This window comes from Triticum aestivum, chromosome 6D, assembly GCF_018294505.1.
Source record: "Triticum aestivum cultivar Chinese Spring chromosome 6D, IWGSC CS RefSeq v2.1, whole genome shotgun sequence".
NCBI lineage: Eukaryota > Viridiplantae > Streptophyta > Magnoliopsida > Poales > Poaceae > Triticum > Triticum aestivum.
The window spans coordinates 426,955,755-426,977,302 of record NC_057811.1 but is presented as its reverse complement, the minus strand read 5'-3'; the positions used below and the strand labels follow the sequence as shown (position 1 = coordinate 426,977,302).

Here is a 21,548-nt window from a genome sequence, read left to right as displayed (position 1 = left end):
ACGGTTCCGATCGAGACATATCCATCATCACGGTGGCATTGTGGCACATTTGGGAGGCCAGGAATTCTGCCCGGAATGAGCCAGTGGCTCCTCCTCTGAAACGCACAGCTGCGAGGGCGCGGGCTTACTCGGAGATGATCCTTCTGCACCTCTTCAAATCTGGGTGTGCAGCTCCATCGGTGTCACCGGCTTCTAGCTCGGGGTGGTCTCCTCCTCCGCCAGGTACACTGCTCCTTTCTTCAGATGCCGTAGTCGTCGTGGAGCGGAACTTGTCGGCGGTGGGTGTTGTGGTTCAGGACCACACCGGCCAGTGTGTGGCGGCGGCCTCTGAACCACTCCCTGGTGTTTCTTCCCCTGAACTGGCTGAAGCGCTGGCTGTTCGCCGGGCTGTTCTGTTGGCTCACCAGGAGAACTACTCGCATGTGGTCATTCATTATGATTGCCTCTTGGTGATCCAAAGGCTGCGATCTTCGGCCCAGGACCGGTCCATGGTGGGATCGATCATTTCTGACATCAAGACAGATGGCTAGCGGAGCTCTGTTGTCTATGTCATTCCAGCATGTTCGTCGGCACCGTGTTGTCTTAGCTCATGTTCTAGCTAGGTCTAATTTGAACTCTTTAAGTCTTTGTTTTTATCACTCTGCTCCGGATTGCATCCGGGAGACTCTTTGTAATATGTTTGCATGATTAATAAAGGCTCACGTTCTCTCAGAAAAAACAGGGGACCAGTCCGTGGACACGAATGCAGGAGGTAACCATTCAATCGTAGCCGCATTTGTCCATCATCAAATTCAAATTTAAATCTACACTGATCCACACGACGTGCCGGATCATATCCGCGCCGGATCGCATCCCCGATCACAAGCAAAAGGAAACAAATATTCTTAGTGTTAACATGCTTGAATCCAAAAAAATAGCAGTCTAGCAGTCCATTTATTTCTGCCCTGCCGGACCGGTCATTCCAGCAAGATGTTTCCCGATCAAGGAGGTGCCGTCGTCGCCGCGTAGGTAGCCTTCGCGGCTGCGTCCACCTCCGCCTCCGCCGCGTCCTCATCTTGCGCCGCCGCCAACAGATCTTTCTGCCGCTGCAGCATCTGATAGCGGACGGATTACATGATCATTCTAGCGTGTGCATCAAAAGAGTTGATATTCAAGGTCAACATGTTGGCGTCCTCCGCATTGGCGACGATCTTCACCCTCTTTTCCTCGAGCGCGGCCTTCTTCTCCTCGAGCGCCGCCTTCCTCTCCTCGATCATGGTCCTCCTCTCTTCGAGCTTGATCTTCTTCTCCGTCGCATTCATCAACTGCTTGAACATCTCCGCCTTCCGCTCCTCCTTGATGTCCGAGCGCCTCACGCATGCCTCTTCCTTCTTCACCAAGATCTCCTTGAACCTCTCCGTCAGCTTGGTCGCCACACCTTCTCGCTTCGCCCTTTCCTCCTCCCACTTCTTGCCTCGCGGATTTCTTCTAACCTTTTTCGGCGGTTCTTGGGCTGGGTCGGTAGGGTCACCGGTTTCTTCCTCGTTGGCTTGGCCGGCAGTATTGGCAATGAAGACGTTCCACTTCGGCTGCCCATTCAATTTCAACCAACAATGCATGACGGTGAAGGACTTCTTTTCAAACTTCTTGTACACTACACAAGCACGAGTAGGCTACAAAAGTGAAACAATGCATATCCGTCTAGTGAACAACAAAACAATACATGTCCGGCTAGTGATCAACAAAACTAGAGCATATCCGGCTAGTGATCAACAAAACTAGAGCATCTCCGGCTAGTGATCAACAAAACTAAAGCATATCCGGCTAGTGATCAACTTACTTGCTCAGTGATTTGTGCACCGCTAGGCCACCGTGCGATGAGATGCTTCTTTTTTTTGCGATGAGATGCTTCAGGTGCCCGCAATACTTGGAGGCGACCTCTTGGGTGGTGTGCCATCGATGGTTGAGGGACTTCCACTCACGGCTGCGGATCAACGCGTCGGAGTAGGACGCGAAATGCTTGTGCTCATGGAACCATATGTGAATGTTCCTCCAAAAGGTTGTGCCCTTTTGCTCCGTGCCATGGACAAGGAGGCTAGTGGCCAACCACGTCGCACAACAGCTCGTCCTCCCGCATGTTGAAGCTTTCTCCTCTACCCTTCTTCTTCGGATCGCCGGCTGTATCATCCGGATCATCATCATCGCCGTCCTCCCCCTCCTCTCTCCCCATCGGATGCTGCTCTCCGATGGCCCAATGTTCTTATTGTTGTGTGCCATCGCCAGTCTGGGTGTAGGACTGCTGCGTGACCATCTGGGTGTAGGAATACTGCTGCTGGTAGTTGCCGGACTCTGTGGGATCCGAGTCTTCCATCCTCATAGCCCCTCCTCCTCCCTCGCCTCCGCCGTGGATGATATCGAGCATCTCCATGTCTGCGTCATACGCCTGCTCCCTCGCTCTCGGCATTGCAGCAAACAGCGCGCGGGCACCCATCTACTCTCCACCCGCCGTCCTCGCCCGGACGAGCGATGGCGAAGAATAAGTGGCGCCATGTTAACATCGATGATATAAGGAACCGTACCGGCGGGGCTTGCACCCATCTGCTTGGCGGCGTAGTAGTACGGAGGCATGTAAGGTTCCGCCCGTCTGGCGGCGTCCACCACAGCCTCGCCTCCCGCCCCGTCCGCCACGCCCATCGCCGCCATCAGCCCCACCGGCGGTCAGACACTTCCTCATCTTCTCCTCCTTTGCGGCCTTCGCTTTGACGCGGTGATTTTGCCGCGTCTCCGAGCTGATCTTCCGGGCGAGCGTGATGCTCGGATCCTCCGGCACCTCCGCCGCCTCCATGTCTGACAGGTTCTCCGACGGTTCCATGCGTCGGCGGCGGAGGGAAGGAAAGGGTGGGAGAAAAGAGCGGGAATTGAGCGGAGAGCGGCGGGGAGTGGAAGAAGAGAGTAGGGGATTTTGATGCGGAAATAACGTGGGGTGCTACAAAAGCGCGGGCTTGGCCTTTCTTTTGGATGGGCCAGGGGACATTTTGCGTGTCTGGACTCCCGCAAATCTCCCCATGTTTGTCTTCAGTTTGCGGAAGAAACCGCATTCGGACCGTTCCGTGGACCGATACAGATTACTGTTGGACAGCTCTCGCGGTCCGAACAACACAGTCCAGACTGTTACGAAAGATTCATGGGTCGGCGAAGATGCCCTGTAACCAACCTAACAACACCGCTGCACGTCCGTTTCAAGCTAGCTAGAGTCTAGCTAAGGTTCATGTCGCCATCAGTTTCAAGCTAATTAACGACCGAAGCAACAAAGAACTCGATTTATTAATTGAACTTCGGGAAAAGATTCTGCCATGCACGTAGGTACGGCCAGGCAGACAAGACCCCAACGGGATTCACCAACTGCTGGATCGAGGAGGCTTCTGAGAAACCTCCCGATCGAGACATGGCATGCATACGCGTCGACCAGGCTCCGCCCCTCGGGTCCTCGTCGGCGCTCTTAGCCGCGGACTGTTTGCCGGTTTGGCGCCTACGCTCGCGCCGGCGCGGTGGCGCTGCCTTGCACCCTTCAAACACCGCACCTGGCGCGGCGATCGCGAGGCCGGGTACGACGTCGGGGTGACACGGCGGAGCCAAACGGATGGCCGTGGCTGCTCGCGCGCACCGGCGGGACCCCACCAGGAATGGACCGGCCGGTGTGTTGCCGTGGCATACGGTGGCAGAGGAGTCCTTGTCTTCCCGTGGCCCGGACGGCTACGTACAGGGGGGCCATGGAAACTGTGGCTGCCGTTTCGTGCGGTCTCGGCTCGGCTGGCCACGCGGCCGCGGCCGTTGCCACTAGCACGCGTGCGCGTAGACCGGAGCCGGACACAGCCAGGCCGACCTGACCGCTGTACGTGCGTACGCATGGGCATGGCATGGCAGGGTCACCTCGCTCCCCGGCCGTCTGAACTGAACCCCGCGTCAAAGTGGCGTTGAGAGAAACGTCCTTGTTCTTGAGTAACGGTTGACACCCTTGAACTTCATACCACATGTTCAACCGCTGCTGGGTTGGGTTGTACTCCACTTGTAGTGGTGTTTTTTACGCGGGAATGTTGACCTTTCGGCTTGCTTCTAGTTATGTCGATCATGGGTATCCATCGTGTTCTGATGATGGCTGGGTTGTGCTCCACATCGGCGCATGTGTTGGCGTACTCAACACAATGGTGTCTGTGGTGGTAGATCTGGCGTCTTGGCAAATCCGCAAAGTGTGGATTTCATCATGTTCCGAGGTTTTGGTGTCAGGTGGTGGGCGCCGGGCGCCTTCATCGTCGTTGGAGGCAGGAGAATTTCTAGATCACTAGGTCTGTGCACATGTCCCTTCTAGCAATCGGGGGATTGCAGCAAGATTTCTTCATCACAAGTTAGTGGCAACGACACGAAGGCCTTTGTTTTCTCTGCTGCTTTTCGAATACGAAGTTTTGAGTTTTGAGCTGAAAAGCTTTGAGCATCTACAGCCGGGCGCTTCAAACCATCTCCAACGCTTGGGTAGACGGACCGATTACTGATCGGTTACAAAAAAGCGATCAAGACGGGCTCCTTAAACGGGCTTCAAATGCATGGCCTGACCGGCAGCCTTCATATTCAGCCCAAATATGAGGTGGATATGGGCGTCTCGGCACGCCCGGGCGCATCCGCCACATCGAACTGACGATGGGGTCCCACACGTAATCACCCGGAAACCGGCCTCGGATAAGTAATGTAGCCTTGTTATCAGCATCTCCCAGACCTTTTCACCCGAAAAAAAGCATCTCCGAGATCTTTAGCGAGTATGTAGCCCTCTAGAAAGCAAACAAAAACGCATGGCAGAAAGCAAACTCCATCTTTGAGCATACACAGAAGGACACACATGACGAAGCCATAGTGAGCTCAAAAACACCTCGATAACTTTAGAGAAGCCTTGTGATCGTTGATGCCCACCCTCTAGAGAACAAAAATCTTCCCTCCCATGTGAAGTAAACATCTTGATTTAAATACTTCTATTTTTTCGTGAATACGCCAAGGAATAGCGTATCAATTTCATGGAAGAAGGACAAAGAAGCGGGTCACAACACCACGTCGTTCGGCATACAACACTAGATCGGCTCTAGCTAGCCATGCACCTATGACTACTCATTATCACCTACAACCAACGGTGGCGGCTAGCACGAATGAGGCCGGCTCCCAACCACTGCTTACCTTCTTGACGAACAACGTCGATGATGGCATGTGAGGAAGGTCGGGCTCCATTGAGGATGACGTTGTTGCGACGAGTCCACGTGCACCAGAACATAAGAATCACCCCTGTCCAGAGATCCCTCTTTTCATGTTGTACCGTAGCAAGGTTGGTCGACCAGTTTATGATCTCTGACGTCGCATCCGGAACACAGGGAGCGAGGCGCCACCATCCAAGTATCTCGAACCAAGCCGACTGAGTCACCACACAGTTTAGGAGCATTATCGGGCTCTTGATCGCAAAGCGGACACCGAGGAGGGTGCTGCAGGCCCCTGCTTTGTGAACAATCAGCAGTCCGGTACCGGCTATTAGCAACCAACCACTTGAAGAATTTGGCATATATGGAGGAGCCCATGATCGCTAGATACTTCTCTGCAAATTTTTTCTGATTGTAGATGGCAATTTTTTATGGGTATTATAGCAACTTAATTGATAATGATAGCCTCATGCACTACTGGAATTTTTCTCTTTGCCGAGTGTTAGGCTCTTTACCGAGTGCATTATATCTGACACTCGGCAATATTATCTTTGCCGAGTACCTAGCTCGGCAAAAACGCGAAACACGGCAAACAGGCACTTTGCCGAGTGTTGTGGATAAAACACTCGGTAAAACAACAAAACACGGCAAACAGGGCTTTACCGAGCGTCACACTCGGCAAAAGGGGGTCTTTACCGAGTGTCACACTCTGCAAAGGGGGTCTTCGCTAAACTGCATGGTTTTGGCTGTACAGGTTGCATACGACCTCGGATGAAGATGGTCCAAAGATCAAATTTGTTCATTTTGACGAGACGGATAGTTTTCATGTTGAAAACTTTTTCATTTAAGCCATATTAATTACACTTTTTGGCATGCTAAATATCAATATAGTCTCAAATGACCAAGGATGGCCATATTCATTGCATAGTTTATTATAATGTTCCCAAATTAGACACATAGGTGCATATTAACATTACAAACAATGTTGCTAAATAGAGTTTCCTGCTTTTTTATACAAAAATATCAATTTTCATTTTCCAAGTGTCAAAACTGGGTGTTTTTTGTGAAGCAACTACAAAAATCAGGGTGCAAAAGGCCACCACCATAATTATCACAGTAAGTAGACCATATTTTATGCACAATTCCTAAGTTTCATGGATTTTCTAGTTTTCTAGCTACTTTCGCACATTTAAATGACTTTATGTCAATTTCCCGAAAGTAATTCAAAATTGAACTGCAAGTGTGTGATAGCTCAGTCATAAAAATTAGCAAAAGATATTTCTAGATACACAAGTAGTCATTATATGGGAGAACCACTTAGAGTTTTATGAGATTCAACCCTTTGTGATGAATAGCCATGTTGACCATCTTGACCCCGTGTTGGAAAAATGAAAGAAAAAGAATACAAGTTTAAAAAGTGCAATCCTTTCGCATGGAGTCCTTTTATGTGTACAAGTTGCGAGGAAAAATATCAAACTTTCAATATTATAAATTTGAAAAAAAAATCCTTCACAAAACGGGCTATCTGTATGAACATTCATGACTTTCAAGTCAAAGGACCAAGGTGATGGTCATATTCTTTGCATAGTTTATTATAATGTCCCCAAATTGGACAGATATGTGCATCTTGACATTAGAAACAATGTTGCCAAATAGGGTTTTCTAATTTTTTGTACAAAAAAATCAATTTTCATTTTCTAAGTGTCCAAAATGGGTGTTTTTTGTGAAGCAAGTACAAAAATCAGGGTGCAAAATGGCACCACTCCAATTATCACAGTAAGTAGACCATATTTTATGCACAATTCCCTAAGTTTCATGGATTTTCTAGTTTTCTAGCTACTTTCGCACATTTAAATGACTTTATGTCAATTTCCCGAAAGTAATTCAAAATTGAACTGCAAGTGTGTGATAGCTCAGTCATAAAAATTAGCAAAAATATTTTTAGATATACAAGTAGTCATTATATGGGAGAACCACTTAGAGTTTTGTGAGATTCAACCCATTGTGATGAATAGCCATGTCGACCAATTTGACCCCGTTTTAGAAAAAATAAAAGAAAAAGAATACAAGTTTAAAAAATGCAATCCTTTCGCATGGAGTCCTTTTATGTGTACTAGTTGCGAGGAAAAAATACCAAACTTTCAATATAACTAATTTGAAAAAAATTCCTTCACAAAACGGGCTATCGTGTATGAACTTTCATGACTTTCAAGTTAAATGACCAAGGTGATGGCCATATCAAGTTAAACGTCGGAATTAAACATACAAGTGCATATTGCCATTAAAAACAATGTTGTCAAATAGAGTTTCCAACTTTTCTGTAAAAGAAAATTATTTTTCATTTTTTAAGTGTCAAAAATGGTATTTTTTGTAAAGCAACTATAAAAAACAAGGTGCAAAATAGTACCACTCCAACTTTCACAGTAAGTAGACCTTACATTAAGCTTAATTCCGACGTTTTATGAATTCTTTAGTTTTTTAGCTACTTCCACAATTTAAATGATTTTATGCTGATTTTTTAATCAGGTCTTTTCCGAGAGCAACACTCGGTAAAGTGTGCCTGTCTCTGATTGGTTGGGAGCTAGTGCCACGGATCGATGACATGGCAAGCAGACAACCACACATCTCGTATCTCATGCTTTCTCTCCATGCATTAGAACCACACACGTCTCTATCACAAACAAACACAAACACACATGCATGCCACACACAGCCACACACACACCTTATCTTCTGTCCCTCTCATCTCTCTCACGGTCTCACACATCCATACTCCCATACACAGGCACGCAGCCATGGAGAACTCGAAGCACGCCGGCGGAGGACTCGAGCAGCTGCAGCAGCCTGCCGGCGTAGTGCTTGAGCACCTCCAACTTCAGGTGCGCACCGTTCGTTCTCCGGCTCGCCCGCATGCCATCTCTCAAGCAGCAAAGTAGCAGCAGCTAGCAGCACGTACGCTGGCGGCCAGCCACCAAGCTCCCTCATGCACGTAGCAGCGAAGCAGCAGATGCGAGGCAGCTGCAAGCGGCAGCACATGCACACGGCGGGAAGGCAGCAACTCACCAACCACACGCCGGCGCGCAGCGGCACCAACAACCTCGGAGGCCACGAGCCACATGCGTCGTCGATGGCGCCACCAAGAGCGGCGGCCAGGCTCATCTCGCATAGACGCGTCTTCTTGCTGAGCAGCAGCACCCGCACGCTCCGGCAAGCCAACAACGAACCGGCCAAGCTAGCACACAAGCAGTGGACAGGCTAGCTTGGCAGAGGAGAGCGCATTGCTCAGACGAGTGGTGACTCGCGAGCTGTGGGCCACTGTAACTCGCCGGCATGAATCGACGTCGTCGCTGACGGCGGCGTTTTTTTTAGTTTTGTTGAACATCTTTACCAAGTGTACAACTCGGGGAAGCCATCACCTTTGCCGAGTGCAACTGTACCAATTTTTGCCGTTTCCGTCGTCCGTTAGTTATGTTTCACCGAGTTCCAATATTTGCCGAGTACCACAAAAAACGCTCGGCAAAGGCGTTGCCGAGTGCGGGATGGTTGGTTCTCGGCGAAATTCTATTTGCTGGAAGGCTGTACGCCGAGTGTCCTTTGCCGAGTGCAACACTCGGCAAAGGCTTTGCCGAGTTTTTTTTGGCCTTCGCCGAGTGTTTACGGCACTCAGCAAAGCTGTCGATTTCAGTAGTGATGGAGGGAAAGAAAGAGGAGGGTCAAAAACTCTCATGCACGCATTTCTAAAAACAGGATTACTAAATCTCGGTTGACTCAAACTTAATGAAGTCTTAGTCGCGCCTACCTTATGTGAATGTCCGTGTAAAAGAATAAGAAAAATATTTCTTCTGTATATGTTTTGTCACTTGAGATCTACCCACACCCTTCTAGAAAAAATCTCTCACGCACGTACCGGGCATGCTACTACGTAGGGAACAGCTGATAACCGTTGATGTGATACGATACGATACAAGCACTCTGCCGTTGGTCGACCACTTGATCTGACACGTACGTGGCGCTCAGAGGAGTCCAAAATTCCACACCATACTGCCAGCGTGCTGCTCCTAAGAACACCTGGATGGTCGACAGTCAAAGTGCCAGATAACTAACATCTGGCCCGCGGCTCTCCTCTTCCTCCCGCCAGACTCGGCGCGACCCACGCGACGGCGACGTCCTCGGCTGCAAGCTCAACTCGCATGCACAGACGCGCCTACCTGGCTCTCCACACGCAGACGAGCTTAACACGGTGCAATTTTCTTCGACGCGCGCGCGGGCTCCTCTGCCTCTATATAGCCCAAACTCCACAGTCTACAGTCCGCACTGCATGCGCGCGCAGACCATCCGCAGTCAGCTGAGCTCGCTAGGTTCCCAGTTAGGCGCGGCGAGCTAACGACGAGCCCGCCCACGTCTCCCCGCCGCGCTCTCTCCAAGGATGGACGCGCTCTGCCTGCTCGCCGCGCTCCTGGCGTGCGCGCTCGCGTCGTCCGGCAGCGCGCAGCCGGCGGACCCGCAGCAGGGGAGCTACGGCAACGATGTGGCCAACCAGGATATGCGCATCAGCACGACCATGGTCGCGCTGCTGGCCGCCGTCGTCGCGGTGTTCTTCTTCATCCTCGCCTCCATCATCTACCTCCGCCACTGCACCGGCTACTCGTACCCCCACGCCCCGCGGCCGGACGACTCCCGCGGCTCCGGCCCCGGCGCCGGCTTCTCGAGCTTCATCGCCAGGCGGCAGCAGCGGCGGGCGGCGACGCGCGGGCTGGACGCCGAGGTGGTCAAGGCGTTCCCCACCATGCGGTACGCGGAGGCCAAGGCGCTGCGCGTGGGGAGGAAGGCGGCGCCCCTGCTCGAGTGCGCGGTGTGCCTCAGCGAGTTCGAGGACGAGGACAGGCTCCGGCTGCTGCCCAAGTGCAGCCACGCCTTCCACCCGGACTGCATCGGCGAGTGGCTCGCCAGCCACGTCACCTGCCCGGTCTGCCGCCGCAACCTCGACCCTAGCAAGGACGGCGGCAGCGACGACGAGGCGAGTAACCCCCCGGTGCTGGAAGCCAACAGCACCTCCAGCGAAATCGCCGTGGTTCGGCACCACCAGGCAGACGGCGCGCGGGCACCGGCCGTGGTCATCGACGTGGTGACAGAGGAGGAGGCCGAGCAGCGCCGGAAGGAGGCGATGGAGCTGCAGCGGATAGGGACCCAGCGGCGCGCGATGCGGTCGCGGTCGCGGCCGGCCGGGACGAAGGCCGCGAAGCTTGTCCGGTCGTACTCGGCCGGCCACTCCCTCGCCGTAGTCCGGCTCGACCGCGACCTGGAGCGGTTCACGCTGCGGCTGCCGGAGCACGTGCGCAGGGAGATGGTCGCCGCTGCCGGGGAGCAGAGCTCGCACCGTCGCGCACAGAGAGCCGGCAGATGGCCATCGTTCCTAAGGTACACCAGGACGTTGTCGGGAAGGTTCTTCTCGACGCCGAGGAGGACGGAAAGCTCCGAGGGAGGGGAGGTGTCCTCGTCATCGTCGACGAGGACTAGAGGGAAGCGCGTCGCCGCCGTTGATTTCCTCGAAGGTTCTCCTCTGGGCGGCGGCGTGTCCGGTGCCAAAGTCGGCTCTGTGGCCGGCGATGTCGACAAGGCAGCTAGCCGGCAGGTTCGAACGTAGAAAAGAAAATGGACTTCTGAATCTAGAAGCGGTGTTCTTCCACGCATGCGGGGAATCTGTCTGTACTATTAATCCAAGAAAGAGACTGTAATCGCCGCAAGCAGAATGCTCAAGAAACCCTGTTGAGGCGCCTGAATTTTCTTTTTCTGCGTCAGTCTTATTTAATTTCCATATCTAGTCATCTTTTTTTGTTTGAAAAAAAATCCATAGTCATCTGATATGACACTGAAGACTGAACTTGTGTTTTCCTAACGAATTGGGACCGGATGCACCCTGGTTCTCAAAAAAAGAAAAAAAGAGGGACCGGATACACCCTTAGTCCACTTGGAAATTAAAGTGCATACTAGGGTTTTGACCTCTTTTTTACGAGGAAGAGGGAGTTTGATTCCATTGATAGTTACAATCAAATGACACTAGCTACCTATACAAGGGGGTCCTTGACCAGGCTGCATTGCACAACCATAGCCCGTTCACTACAACTATATAAAGCCAAACGATCCGCTACCCTATTCTGTTTTCTCAAAAGTTTCTGAGGAATAAACTCCCGAACAAGCATGTGTTCCTTGATCTCTGCAACTAAGTGACCATATGCCGACCTGGATAGCCTATTATCATGAAGACATGACAGGTTGGAACGTAGAAAAGAAACGGACTTTTGAATCTACTAGAAAGCGGTGTTCTTCCACGCATGCAGGGAATCTGTCTATACTATTAATCCAAGAAAGAGACTGTAATCTAATTACCGCATGGACTAATGCTCAAGAAGCTCTGTTGAGGCGCTTGATTTTTTTTCTGCGTCAGTCTTGTTTTAACTTCACACATGCGCATAATGATTCAACACTTTCCCTATCATGTTATCTGAATATCTGATATGACGATATTGAAGAGAGAACTTGTGTTTTATCGACGAAAGGGATTGAATACAGCCTCAATCCACTAGAAATTAAAGTGCATACTAGGTTTATCATGACCTCATCGACACATAACATTTCTTTTGGTAGATAACAAGCGTCTATTGGGATAGAATTTCTGTTGGTTGATAGCGGGTGCCAAATCTAGGGTTTTGTTTCATGGTGGGTCAGAATTGGCGATGGATTGGAACTACTACCATAACGTAAACCACACAACCAATTGCATAACTAAAATACACGACTACATTGTGGCTAGCTCATCCCGACATCATCTTACATTTATCCGGTTTGGAAAGGCAACCAATCCCGTAACTTCTCAAAATGGAACCCCATGCTGCCCCTTGCTCCCGGCCGAATCAGGTGCATGCGGTAGGCGCCCACATGCCATCCTTCTCGTGCAACTTGTCCTTCTCATAGTAGTAAACTAGAAAAACATCCCAACCATCGCAGCAAAATCCCATCCATACCCATGTTAAGAGCAAGCAGTGCCGAATTCCCCCCTTGACCCCCACCGATAAATAACTTGATAATTATTGTATCTTATACATGTAAGATTCATATGTGGCTCCTTGCGGTATCACTAGAAATAAATGGAAAAGAATGACCCCCTTGGCCCAAAACTCCCCAAAACAATAATGTGTATATATCATGCGAATGCGAAAATTTTAATGATCGTTGTTGCTTTTTAAACCATGTCTTAGTTTCCGTTTTGAATTACTTACATGAATGAAAAAAAATAGTCGAGTGTATAATTGATCATGTTTGTGTCCAGATTAACATCCTCCGAACAAACATGCGGCATTGCGAACCAACTTCATAGAAAAAGACTTATACCCGCCACAAAAAGATCCAATGAGAAATTGCAGTTGATGCCTTTAGTATGGTCCATGCACACATCATTGATAAGCTCGGGGTTTACACCCATGTGTACAACGACGAGCCATGGCGTGCGAAGTTCTATTATGCCATCCATGAAAACATGGACAAAAATACTTAAAAAAAACAGTAAACCAATATGGAACCCTACTTTAGACCTTATGCGATGTAACTAAACTACACATGTGAGCACAAAACTACACATGGGCAACGGCTAAAATTACATGTGGGCAAACTACATCTATGCTAGATGAAACTATCTCCACGCTAACATTAAAACTACATATGGGCTACCACTAAACTGCACCTGAGTTTGGACTAGTGAAACATATGTACTGCCACTAAACTGTTGGGGAACACAGTAATTTCAAAAAAATTCCTACGCACATGCAAGATCCATCTAGGTGATGCATAGCAATGAGAGGGGAGAGTGTTGTCTGTGTACCCTCGTAGACCGAAAGCGGAAGCGTTATGACAACGTGGTTGATGTAGTCGTGCGTCTTCACGATCTGACCGATCCTAGTACCGAAAGTACGACACCTCCGCGATCTGCACACGTTCAGCTGGTGACGTCCCACGAACTCTTGATCCAGCTGAGTGTCGAGGGAGAGCTTCGTCAGCACGACGGCGTGATGACGGTGATGATGAAGTTACCGGCGCACGGCTTCGCCTAAGCACTATGACGATATGACCGAGGTGGATTATGGTGGAGGGGGGCACCGCACATGGCTAAGATAGTTGTCTGTTGTCTGTTCTAGGGTGCCCCCTGCCCCCGTATATAAAGGAGCAAGGGGGGAGGCCGGCCGGCCCTAGGGCGCGCCAAGGAGGGGAGGAATCCTCCTTTCCTAGTCCTATTAGGAGGGGGAAGGAAGGTGTGGGAGAGGGGAAGGAAAGGGGGGGCACCCCCCTCCTAGTCCAATTCGGACTCAAGGGGGAGAGCGCATGCGTCCTGCCTTGGCAGCCCCTCTCTCTCTCCACTAAGGCCCATCTAGGCCCACTAGTTCCCCCCCCCCCCGGGGGGGGGGGGTCCGGTAACCCTCCAGCACTCCGGTTTTCTCTGAAATCACCCGGAACACTTCCGGTGTCCGAATATAGCCGTCCAATATATCAATCTTTATGTCTCGACCATTTCGAGACTCCTCGTCATGTCCGTGATCATATCCGGGAATCCGAACTACCTTCGGTACATCAAAACACATAAACTCATAATACCGATTATCACCGAACGTTAAGCGTACGGACCCTGCGGGTTCGAGAACTATGTAGACATGACCGAGACACGTCTCCGGTCAATAACCAATAGTGGAACCTGGATGTTCATATTGGCTCCCACATATTCTACGAAGATCTTTATCAGTCAAACCGCATAACAACATACATTGTTCCCTTTTTCATCGGTATGTTACTTGCCCGAGATTCGATCGTCGGTATCTCAATACCTAGTTCAATCTCGTTACCGGCAAGTCTCTTTACTCATTCCGTAATGCATCATCCCGCAACTAACTCATTAGTCACATTGCTTGCAAGGCTTATAGTAATGTGCATTACCGAGAGGGCCCAGGGATACCTCTCCGACAATCGGAGTGACAAATCCTAATCTCGATCTATGCCAACTCAACAAACACCATCGGAGACACCTGTAGAGCACCTTTATAATCACCCAGTTACGTTGTGACGTTTGGTAGCACACTAAGTTTTCCTCCGGTATTCGGGAGTTGCATAATCTCATAGTCATAGGAACATGTATAAGTCATGAAGAAAGCAATAGCAAATAAACTAAACGATCAAGTGCTAGGCTAACGGAATGGGTCAAGTCAATCACACCATTCTCTAATGATGTGATCCCGTTAATCAAATGACAACTCATGTCTATGGCTAGGAAACTTAACCATCTTTGATTCAACGAGCTAGCCAAGTAGAGGCATACTAGTGACACTCTGTTTGTCTATGTATTCACACATGTACTAAGTTTCCGGTTAATACAATTCTAGCATGAATAATAAACATTTATCATGTTATAAGGAAATATAAATAACAACTTTATTATTGCCTCTAGGGCATATTTCCTTCAGTCTCCCACTTGCACTAGAGTCAATAATCTAGATCACACAGTAATGATTCTAACACCCATGGAGTCTTGGTGCTGATCATGTTTTGCTCGTGAGAGCAACATTCAGATCCGTATGTATCTTGCAAATCTCTATGTCTCCCTCCTTGACTTGATCGCGGATAGAATTGAAGCGTCTCTTGATGTGCTTGGTTCTCTTGTGAAATCTGGATTCCTTTGCCAAGGCAATTGCACCAGTATTGTCACAAAATATTTTCATTGGACCCGATGCACTAGGTATGACACCTAGATCGGATATGAACTCCTTCATCCAGACTCCTTCATTTGCTGCTTCTGAAGCAGCTATGTACTCCGCTTCACACGTAGATCCCGCCACGATGATACGTCTCCAACGTATCTATAATTTTTGATTGTTCCATGCTATTATATATTCTGTTTTGGATGTTTAATGGGCTTATTTATACACTTTTATATTATTTTTGGGACTAACCTATTAACCGGAGGCCCAGCCCAAATTGCTGTTTTTTTGCCTATTTCAGTGTTTCGCAGAAAAAGAATATCAAACGGAGTCCAAACGGAATGAAACCTTCGGGAGAGTTATTTTTGGAACAAACGTGATCCAGAGGACTTGGAGTGGACGTCAAGAAACATACGAGGAGGCCACGAGGCAGGGGGGTGCGCCTACCCCCCTGGGCGCGCCCTCCACCCTCGTGGGCCCCTCGTGGCTCCACCGACCTATTTCTTCCTCCTATATGTACCTACGTACCCCCAAACCATCGAGGAGCACCACGAAAACCTAATTTCACCGCCGCAACCTTCTGCACCCGTGAGATCCCATCTTGGGGCCTTTCCGACGTCCTGCCGGAGGGGACATTGATCATGGAGGGCTTCTACATCAACACCATAGCCTCTCCGATGATGTGTGAGTAGTTTACCTCAGACCTTCGGGTCCATAGTTATTAGCTAGATGGCTTCTTCTCTCTCTCTTTGGATCTCAATACAAAGTTCTCCTTGATTTTCTTGGAAATCTATTTGATGTAATCTTCTTTTGCGGTGTGTTTGTCGAGATCTGATGAATTGTGGGTTTATGATCAAGATTATCTATGAACAATATTTGAATCTTCTCTGAATTTGTTTATGTATGATTGGTTATCTTTGCAAGTCTCTTCGAATTATCAGTTTGGTTTGGCCTACTAGATTGATCTTTCTTGCAATGGGAGAAGTGCTTAGCTTTGGGTTCAATCTTGCGGTGCTCGATCCCAGTGACAGTAGGGGAAACGACACGTATTGTATTGTTGCCATCGAGGATAAAAAGATGGGGTTTATATCATATTGCATGAGTTTGTCCCTTTACATCATGTCATCTTGCTTAAAGCGTTACTCCGTGCTTATGAACTTAATACTCTAGATGCACGCTGGATAGCGGTCGATGTGTGGAGTAATAGTAGTGGATGCAGGCAGGAGTCGGTCTACTTGTCACGGACGTGGTGCCTATATACATGATCATACCTAGATATTCTAATAACTATGTGAAAGTGCAACTATCCCTGGGTAGTTTTGGTAATTCCTAACAACATATAGCTCATTGAGCTAATGCTATTTCAAGATAGATATTTCAGGAAAGCTCAATGATTGGCATGGCATGGATTAGGAAGTGGACCCTTCAAAATGCTAAGGACAAAAGATTGGCTCAAGCTCAAAGCACAAGACTCTACATTTTCTATTTTAGTGATCCAAGATCACATTGAGTCTAAGGAAAAGCCAATACTATTAAGAAGGGACACTACAGGAAACAACTATTTTGCCGTCTGCAACGGCGGACGGCAAAGGCTCGAACGGCGGACGGCAAAGGCCTTTGCCGTTAGCCGCGGACGGCAAAAGGCTCCGGCAAAGTAGGCTACGGTAAACAGGTCCTTTGCCGTCTGCTTTTTATGGCGGACGGCAAAGAGTCCTTTGCCTACAGCGGCGGACGGCAAAAAGGAGGGACGGCAAAAATACTGGACGTCCGCCAGCGTTAGTCCGTTAGGCGCCTAACGGCGTCCTTTACCGTCCGCCAGCGGACGGCAAATTTGAACGCCTCTTTGCCGTCCGCCAGTTGACGTCAGCAATGCGTCAGCGCCCGCTGTTTTTTGCCGTCTGCCACGGCGGACGGCAAAGGCAAAGTCTTTGCCATCAGCTTAGCTTTGCCGTCCGCCACGGTAGGCAAATTTGCCAAATGGCCCATCTCTCAGGAAGCACAGGTGGGCGCCATGTGCCCCCTTTGCCGTCTGCCACCGATGGCAAAGGTGTCTTTGCCGTCCGCGGCGGACGGCAAAGAGCCTGCACTGCCTCTTTTTATTCTGTTTTTCTTATATCCAACAATTATCACAGGAAATATATCACAGCAAATATATCACAGGAGCCAGCACATATATATCCAACATAATAAATATCCAGCACATATATATCCATACATACATAGTAGGTTGCACATAGTTCCATCGATCCATACATATTACAATATGCAAAGTTTCATCATAGCAATCTAGTTTCATCATAGCAAGCGAGCAGAATACAAGAAGTGCATCAAAGGAAAAAACAAGCAATCCATCATAGAAAGCTGGCTTCCGTGAAGTGAACGAAACCTGCAAAATGAAAATAAGAAAGTTAGAAAAAGAAGACTAGAAGAAGAATTAGACTAGAAGAAAAAGAATAGAAGAAGAAGACTAGAAGAAGAAGTATATGCCATTTATTAGCTAACTAGGTGAAATGGATCGTTTATGAGCTATCTTAGGTGAAATGGATCATTTATGAGCTAAGTTAGGTGAAATGGATCGTTTATGAGCTAACCTAGGTGAAATGGATCGTTTATGAGCTAACCTAGGTGAAATGGGTCGTTTATGAGCTAACCTAGGTGAAATAGGTCGTTTATGAGCTAACCTAGGTGAAATGGGTCGTTTATGAGCTAACCTAGGTGAAATGGGTCGTTTATGAGTTAACCTAGGTGAAATGGGTCGTTTATGAGTTAACCTAGGTGAAATGGGTCGTTTATGGGCTAATTATGCAACTTTTGACATAAGTTAGCTAAGTACATATCGTTTTAGAGCTAACTTAGGTAAAATGGATGGTTTATGAGGTCAGTAAGCTTATTAAGTCATTTTGGAGGAAAAGAAGCTAACTCTAGGTCATTATGGTAAGCATATTGGAGGAAATAAAGCTAAGTCTAGGTCTTTATGCATTTGTTAAGCAAAACACTAGAGAAACTTACCGTGATCAGGGAGGTGTAGGAGCGGGGTGGCTAGTGCCGCTACCTGGAGAAGGATCCTGCGATGCGTTTCTGGAGTTAAGCTGCACCAAAGATCATTTCCAATGTCTCGTTAGCATTATGACACTCAAATGTTAAGACTAGCAAGTAATGTCCATTCAAATTAAACTCACCGTGCTCCCAGGAGCAATCACTGGCATCGGCGGAGCGGGCTGACCGGACTTCTCGCACACAGACTGCACATTTGGTTTTCACAACAGGTCATACTAGTTAGTAATGAGACTCAAATGTTAAGACTAGCAAGTAATCTGCAGAAGAAACTTACCACAAGGAGCTCGTACATGGCCCTTGCCTGCATGTCATTCCGTGCCCTCTCCTCCTCCATCATCTTTCTCGTCCTCTCCTCCATCTCCCGCTGCCTCTCCGCCGCCTCCGCCAGAAGTTTCTCCGTTCTATCTCTCTCAGTCTGTATAGCAGCCTGCAACACCACTCACATGACCATTTGTAATCATTGATGGAAGCGCACACAATGTAATGGAGAAAGATAACTGAGTACGTATCACTAACCTTGATGGCGAGTTGCACTGGCCGTTCACGAGGCCTTATCTCAGGAGCGGAGCTCGACTGGCGCGCCTTGATCTCCGGGAGAGTGCTAGGACAACGGATAAGTCCATCTCCAATGGCTATGGAGCCATGGGACCTCCCGCCACCAGATATCATCACCAGCTCTGGATCAATGGGACCCTGGCTCGGGTTAAAGTCCTCCCCTTTCCTCGCCTTCCCCTCATCTCTATATCTCACGAGCTTGTTGTGGGAGGAGATGTTGGTGAAGTTGTTTGCATCATCGAGGTCAGACTGAGAGAAAGCCTTGACTTTCTTGAAAGAGCCAGTGTGGGCCATGGCATACAGGTCGTACACCTCTGGCACCTTATCCGCCTTATTGTAGCGTGCCTGAAAGAGAGAAACAATGAAAATTAGTAATTAAAGGGCTCAAGCTAGCATGATGAATGAATTGCATGAATCATGAAGCAAACCACATACGCAGTTGCGCCCGAACTGATATAAGTTGGAGCTGCCTTGATGGTGTGGCACACCTTCCATTTGGGCATGTTTGTCCTTGGCCTCGTTGTGGAGGGCTAGCCATTCTTTTGAGCACCACTCATCGACCAACACCTCCCAACAATCCATCCGATCCGCACACCATCTCGGAGGCGCCTAAGTTAGCAAATAGAAACTTGAGCGCTACGGCTAAGAATTACTAAATGAAGGAACTTAAGTAGAAGGCCTTAAGAATTACCTTCATGTACTGCTCCTTACTCAGGAACTTATCGCGGCACGCCGGCTTGGTCTTCTTGATACCACGCAAGGCGTAGTAGTCTCGAACAGCCTGCACCCGAGCCTCGTGCCGTAAGTTCTGGAGTAGGCGCTTGCAGACGTTCTGGATAACATTTGCCGCGTCCTCCTCGTATCCCTCCTCACACCTGTAGAATGTCTGCAATCAAATGAGACAATATTGATTAGTACAATTAATAACTAGCTAGTTGAAGATTTTGAAATGTGTAAAGGAGAAATTACCCAGAACGTCCTGATCACCATGTCTGCCCTCGTGTCGCACACGACACCGTCGATAATGACATCCGGCGGGGCCGGGGCAGCCACGTAGTGCTCCCAGCTCAACCCAAGCTCTGGAAGCCGACCCTCACCAGGCAACGTGACAAACCCCGGGAAGTTTTGCCGGCAAAGAACTCCAAGGACGGAGTTGGGCCGGCGGACACTATGATGGTGGTCCCAACCCCTGCAGCATGACAAGGCCAACGCATTAGTTATTTGAAGAAACGTGAATGCAGAAGGTACAAAAATATTAAATGCACTTACGTACCTCTCCCCATCAGGGAAAATCAACCACCTCTGCTCGCGGGTCGCCGGCACGGACGGGAGCCGTGTAGCACCACGCTGGTAGACGGTGCCACCCTCCTCCTCAAGATCAGTCGGCTCCCCGCCATCATCAGCATGGCCACTCGGCTCCTCGGGCTGATCCGGCCAGGTACCCCATCCGGACGTGTGCTCCTCCGGGGTCTCGTGGGCCGAACTCTCGTGGGCCGAAGGCTAGTCGACCCGAGGCTCGTGGGCCCAAAACCCGTGGACCGGAGGCTCGTGGACCGGAGTCCGTGTAGCCTCCTCCTCGGACGAGTCCACCCTAGCAGTCACGTGCTCGGGTGAAACAGCTGGGGGTGGCGGCGAGGAAGGCGCCGTAGCAGTCACCCTACCTCCTCTCCCGCGACCACGTGCCCCACCTCCTCTCTTCCTACCTCGTCCCCTGCTGGGCACCGCGGTCGACGAAGAAGGGCCCGGCGGGTGTGGACATACTGTCCAGCAACGCTCGGGGGAGAGGTACGTCTGGAATCGAAGACCTCAGACCACGCGCCGACGAAGAAGGGGCCTTGGCGCGCTCCCGACCAGCGCCCACCATCTTTCAACACCTGCCATGACAAACAGTAAACAAAATTAGTACAACATAAAAAAAAGACCGACATGAATAATAATATGTGTATCACTTAAGTGTATCATCATTAAGTACAACATTAAAAAATTTAATACCTGACACTACTAATAATCTCGATCAGTATCATCAATAAATGCATAATCATCATCATCACTATAATCAATGACGGGCTCATAGGGTTCAGTGGCATCAACATGTGCAAGGCCACCTTGACGTAATCGGTCAAGCAATGACAGGTCATCCGCAGCAGTAACCTCTTCTTGTTCCGGCTCTTCTTGTTCCTCCTCTGGGGTGATGTCGGATTCACTGTCGCTGTCTACTTCAATGTTTTGGGGTGAAGTATAGCGGTTCTTGAAACACTTTTGGAAAGACGTGTCTCTTGGAAGAATTCTCCTTCATATGTGTCTGGGTTAATGTGAGGTTCATAATCCTCTTCCTTTGGGGGAGATAGTCTAGCACGTGGCGGCACTTCATAAACGACATCCCAACCTTTCAGATTTGGATTAGTTTGGCAGGCCCACGGTAGATAGAATACTTGGGTCGCCTGTTGAGCCGTAATATAGACATCAGGAACATCTAAATGGGTGCTTTGGTTGATTTCAACTAGCCCTATATGTTCATGAGTCCTTCTAGTCTCCTTCGGCTGAAACCAATAACATTTGAAGACTACGACATTCGGTGGGTTTTCACCATAGAATAGAAGTTCATAAATTGCTTCAACTCTCCCATAATACTCGGTACCTCCTTCGCCGATAGCAGATACACAACAATTTGTAGACTTTCGGTCGGCCATAGATAGCTCTTTGCCATAGGTACGAAAGCAATACCCGTTGATGTCGTATTTGTCAAATGAACGGACCTTATAGTCAAAACCATTAGCGACTTGTCTCAATTCCGCGTCCATAGACTCTGAATTAGCCTACAAGTTTAATATGAAAGGATTGTTGCATTACGCACAAATTAGCGAATGAAACCGGGATAGCCGCCTACAAATTAGCCTACAAGTCTAATAGAAATTACCGTTTGTTTGAACCAAGAGATGAAACCGGGATAGCCGCCTCCTTGCTTTGCGAGAAGCTCATACTCTTCGAC

The 21,548-nt window shown here is 49.1% G+C and overlaps 1 protein-coding gene across 1 annotated transcript; it reads left to right on the top strand.

The window, feature by feature from the left end:
• The first annotated feature begins 7,890 nt into the window (after window positions 1-7,890).
• LOC123145571 (E3 ubiquitin-protein ligase ATL31) lies at window positions 7,891-11,001 on the top strand. Its single transcript, XM_044565023.1, has one exon. It carries the CDS (start codon window positions 9,637-9,639, stop codon window positions 10,852-10,854), a length of 1,218 nt encoding a protein of 405 aa, XP_044420958.1. The 5' UTR covers window positions 7,891-9,636; the 3' UTR covers window positions 10,855-11,001.
• The last annotated feature ends 10,547 nt before the right edge of the window (window positions 11,002-21,548 follow it).

Bases quoted from the DNA above. Each gene is read 5' to 3' on its own strand.
- LOC123145571 (XM_044565023.1), top strand. From the start codon at position 9,637: ATGGACGCGCTCTGCCTGCTCGCCGCGCTCCTGGCGTGCGCGCTCGCG.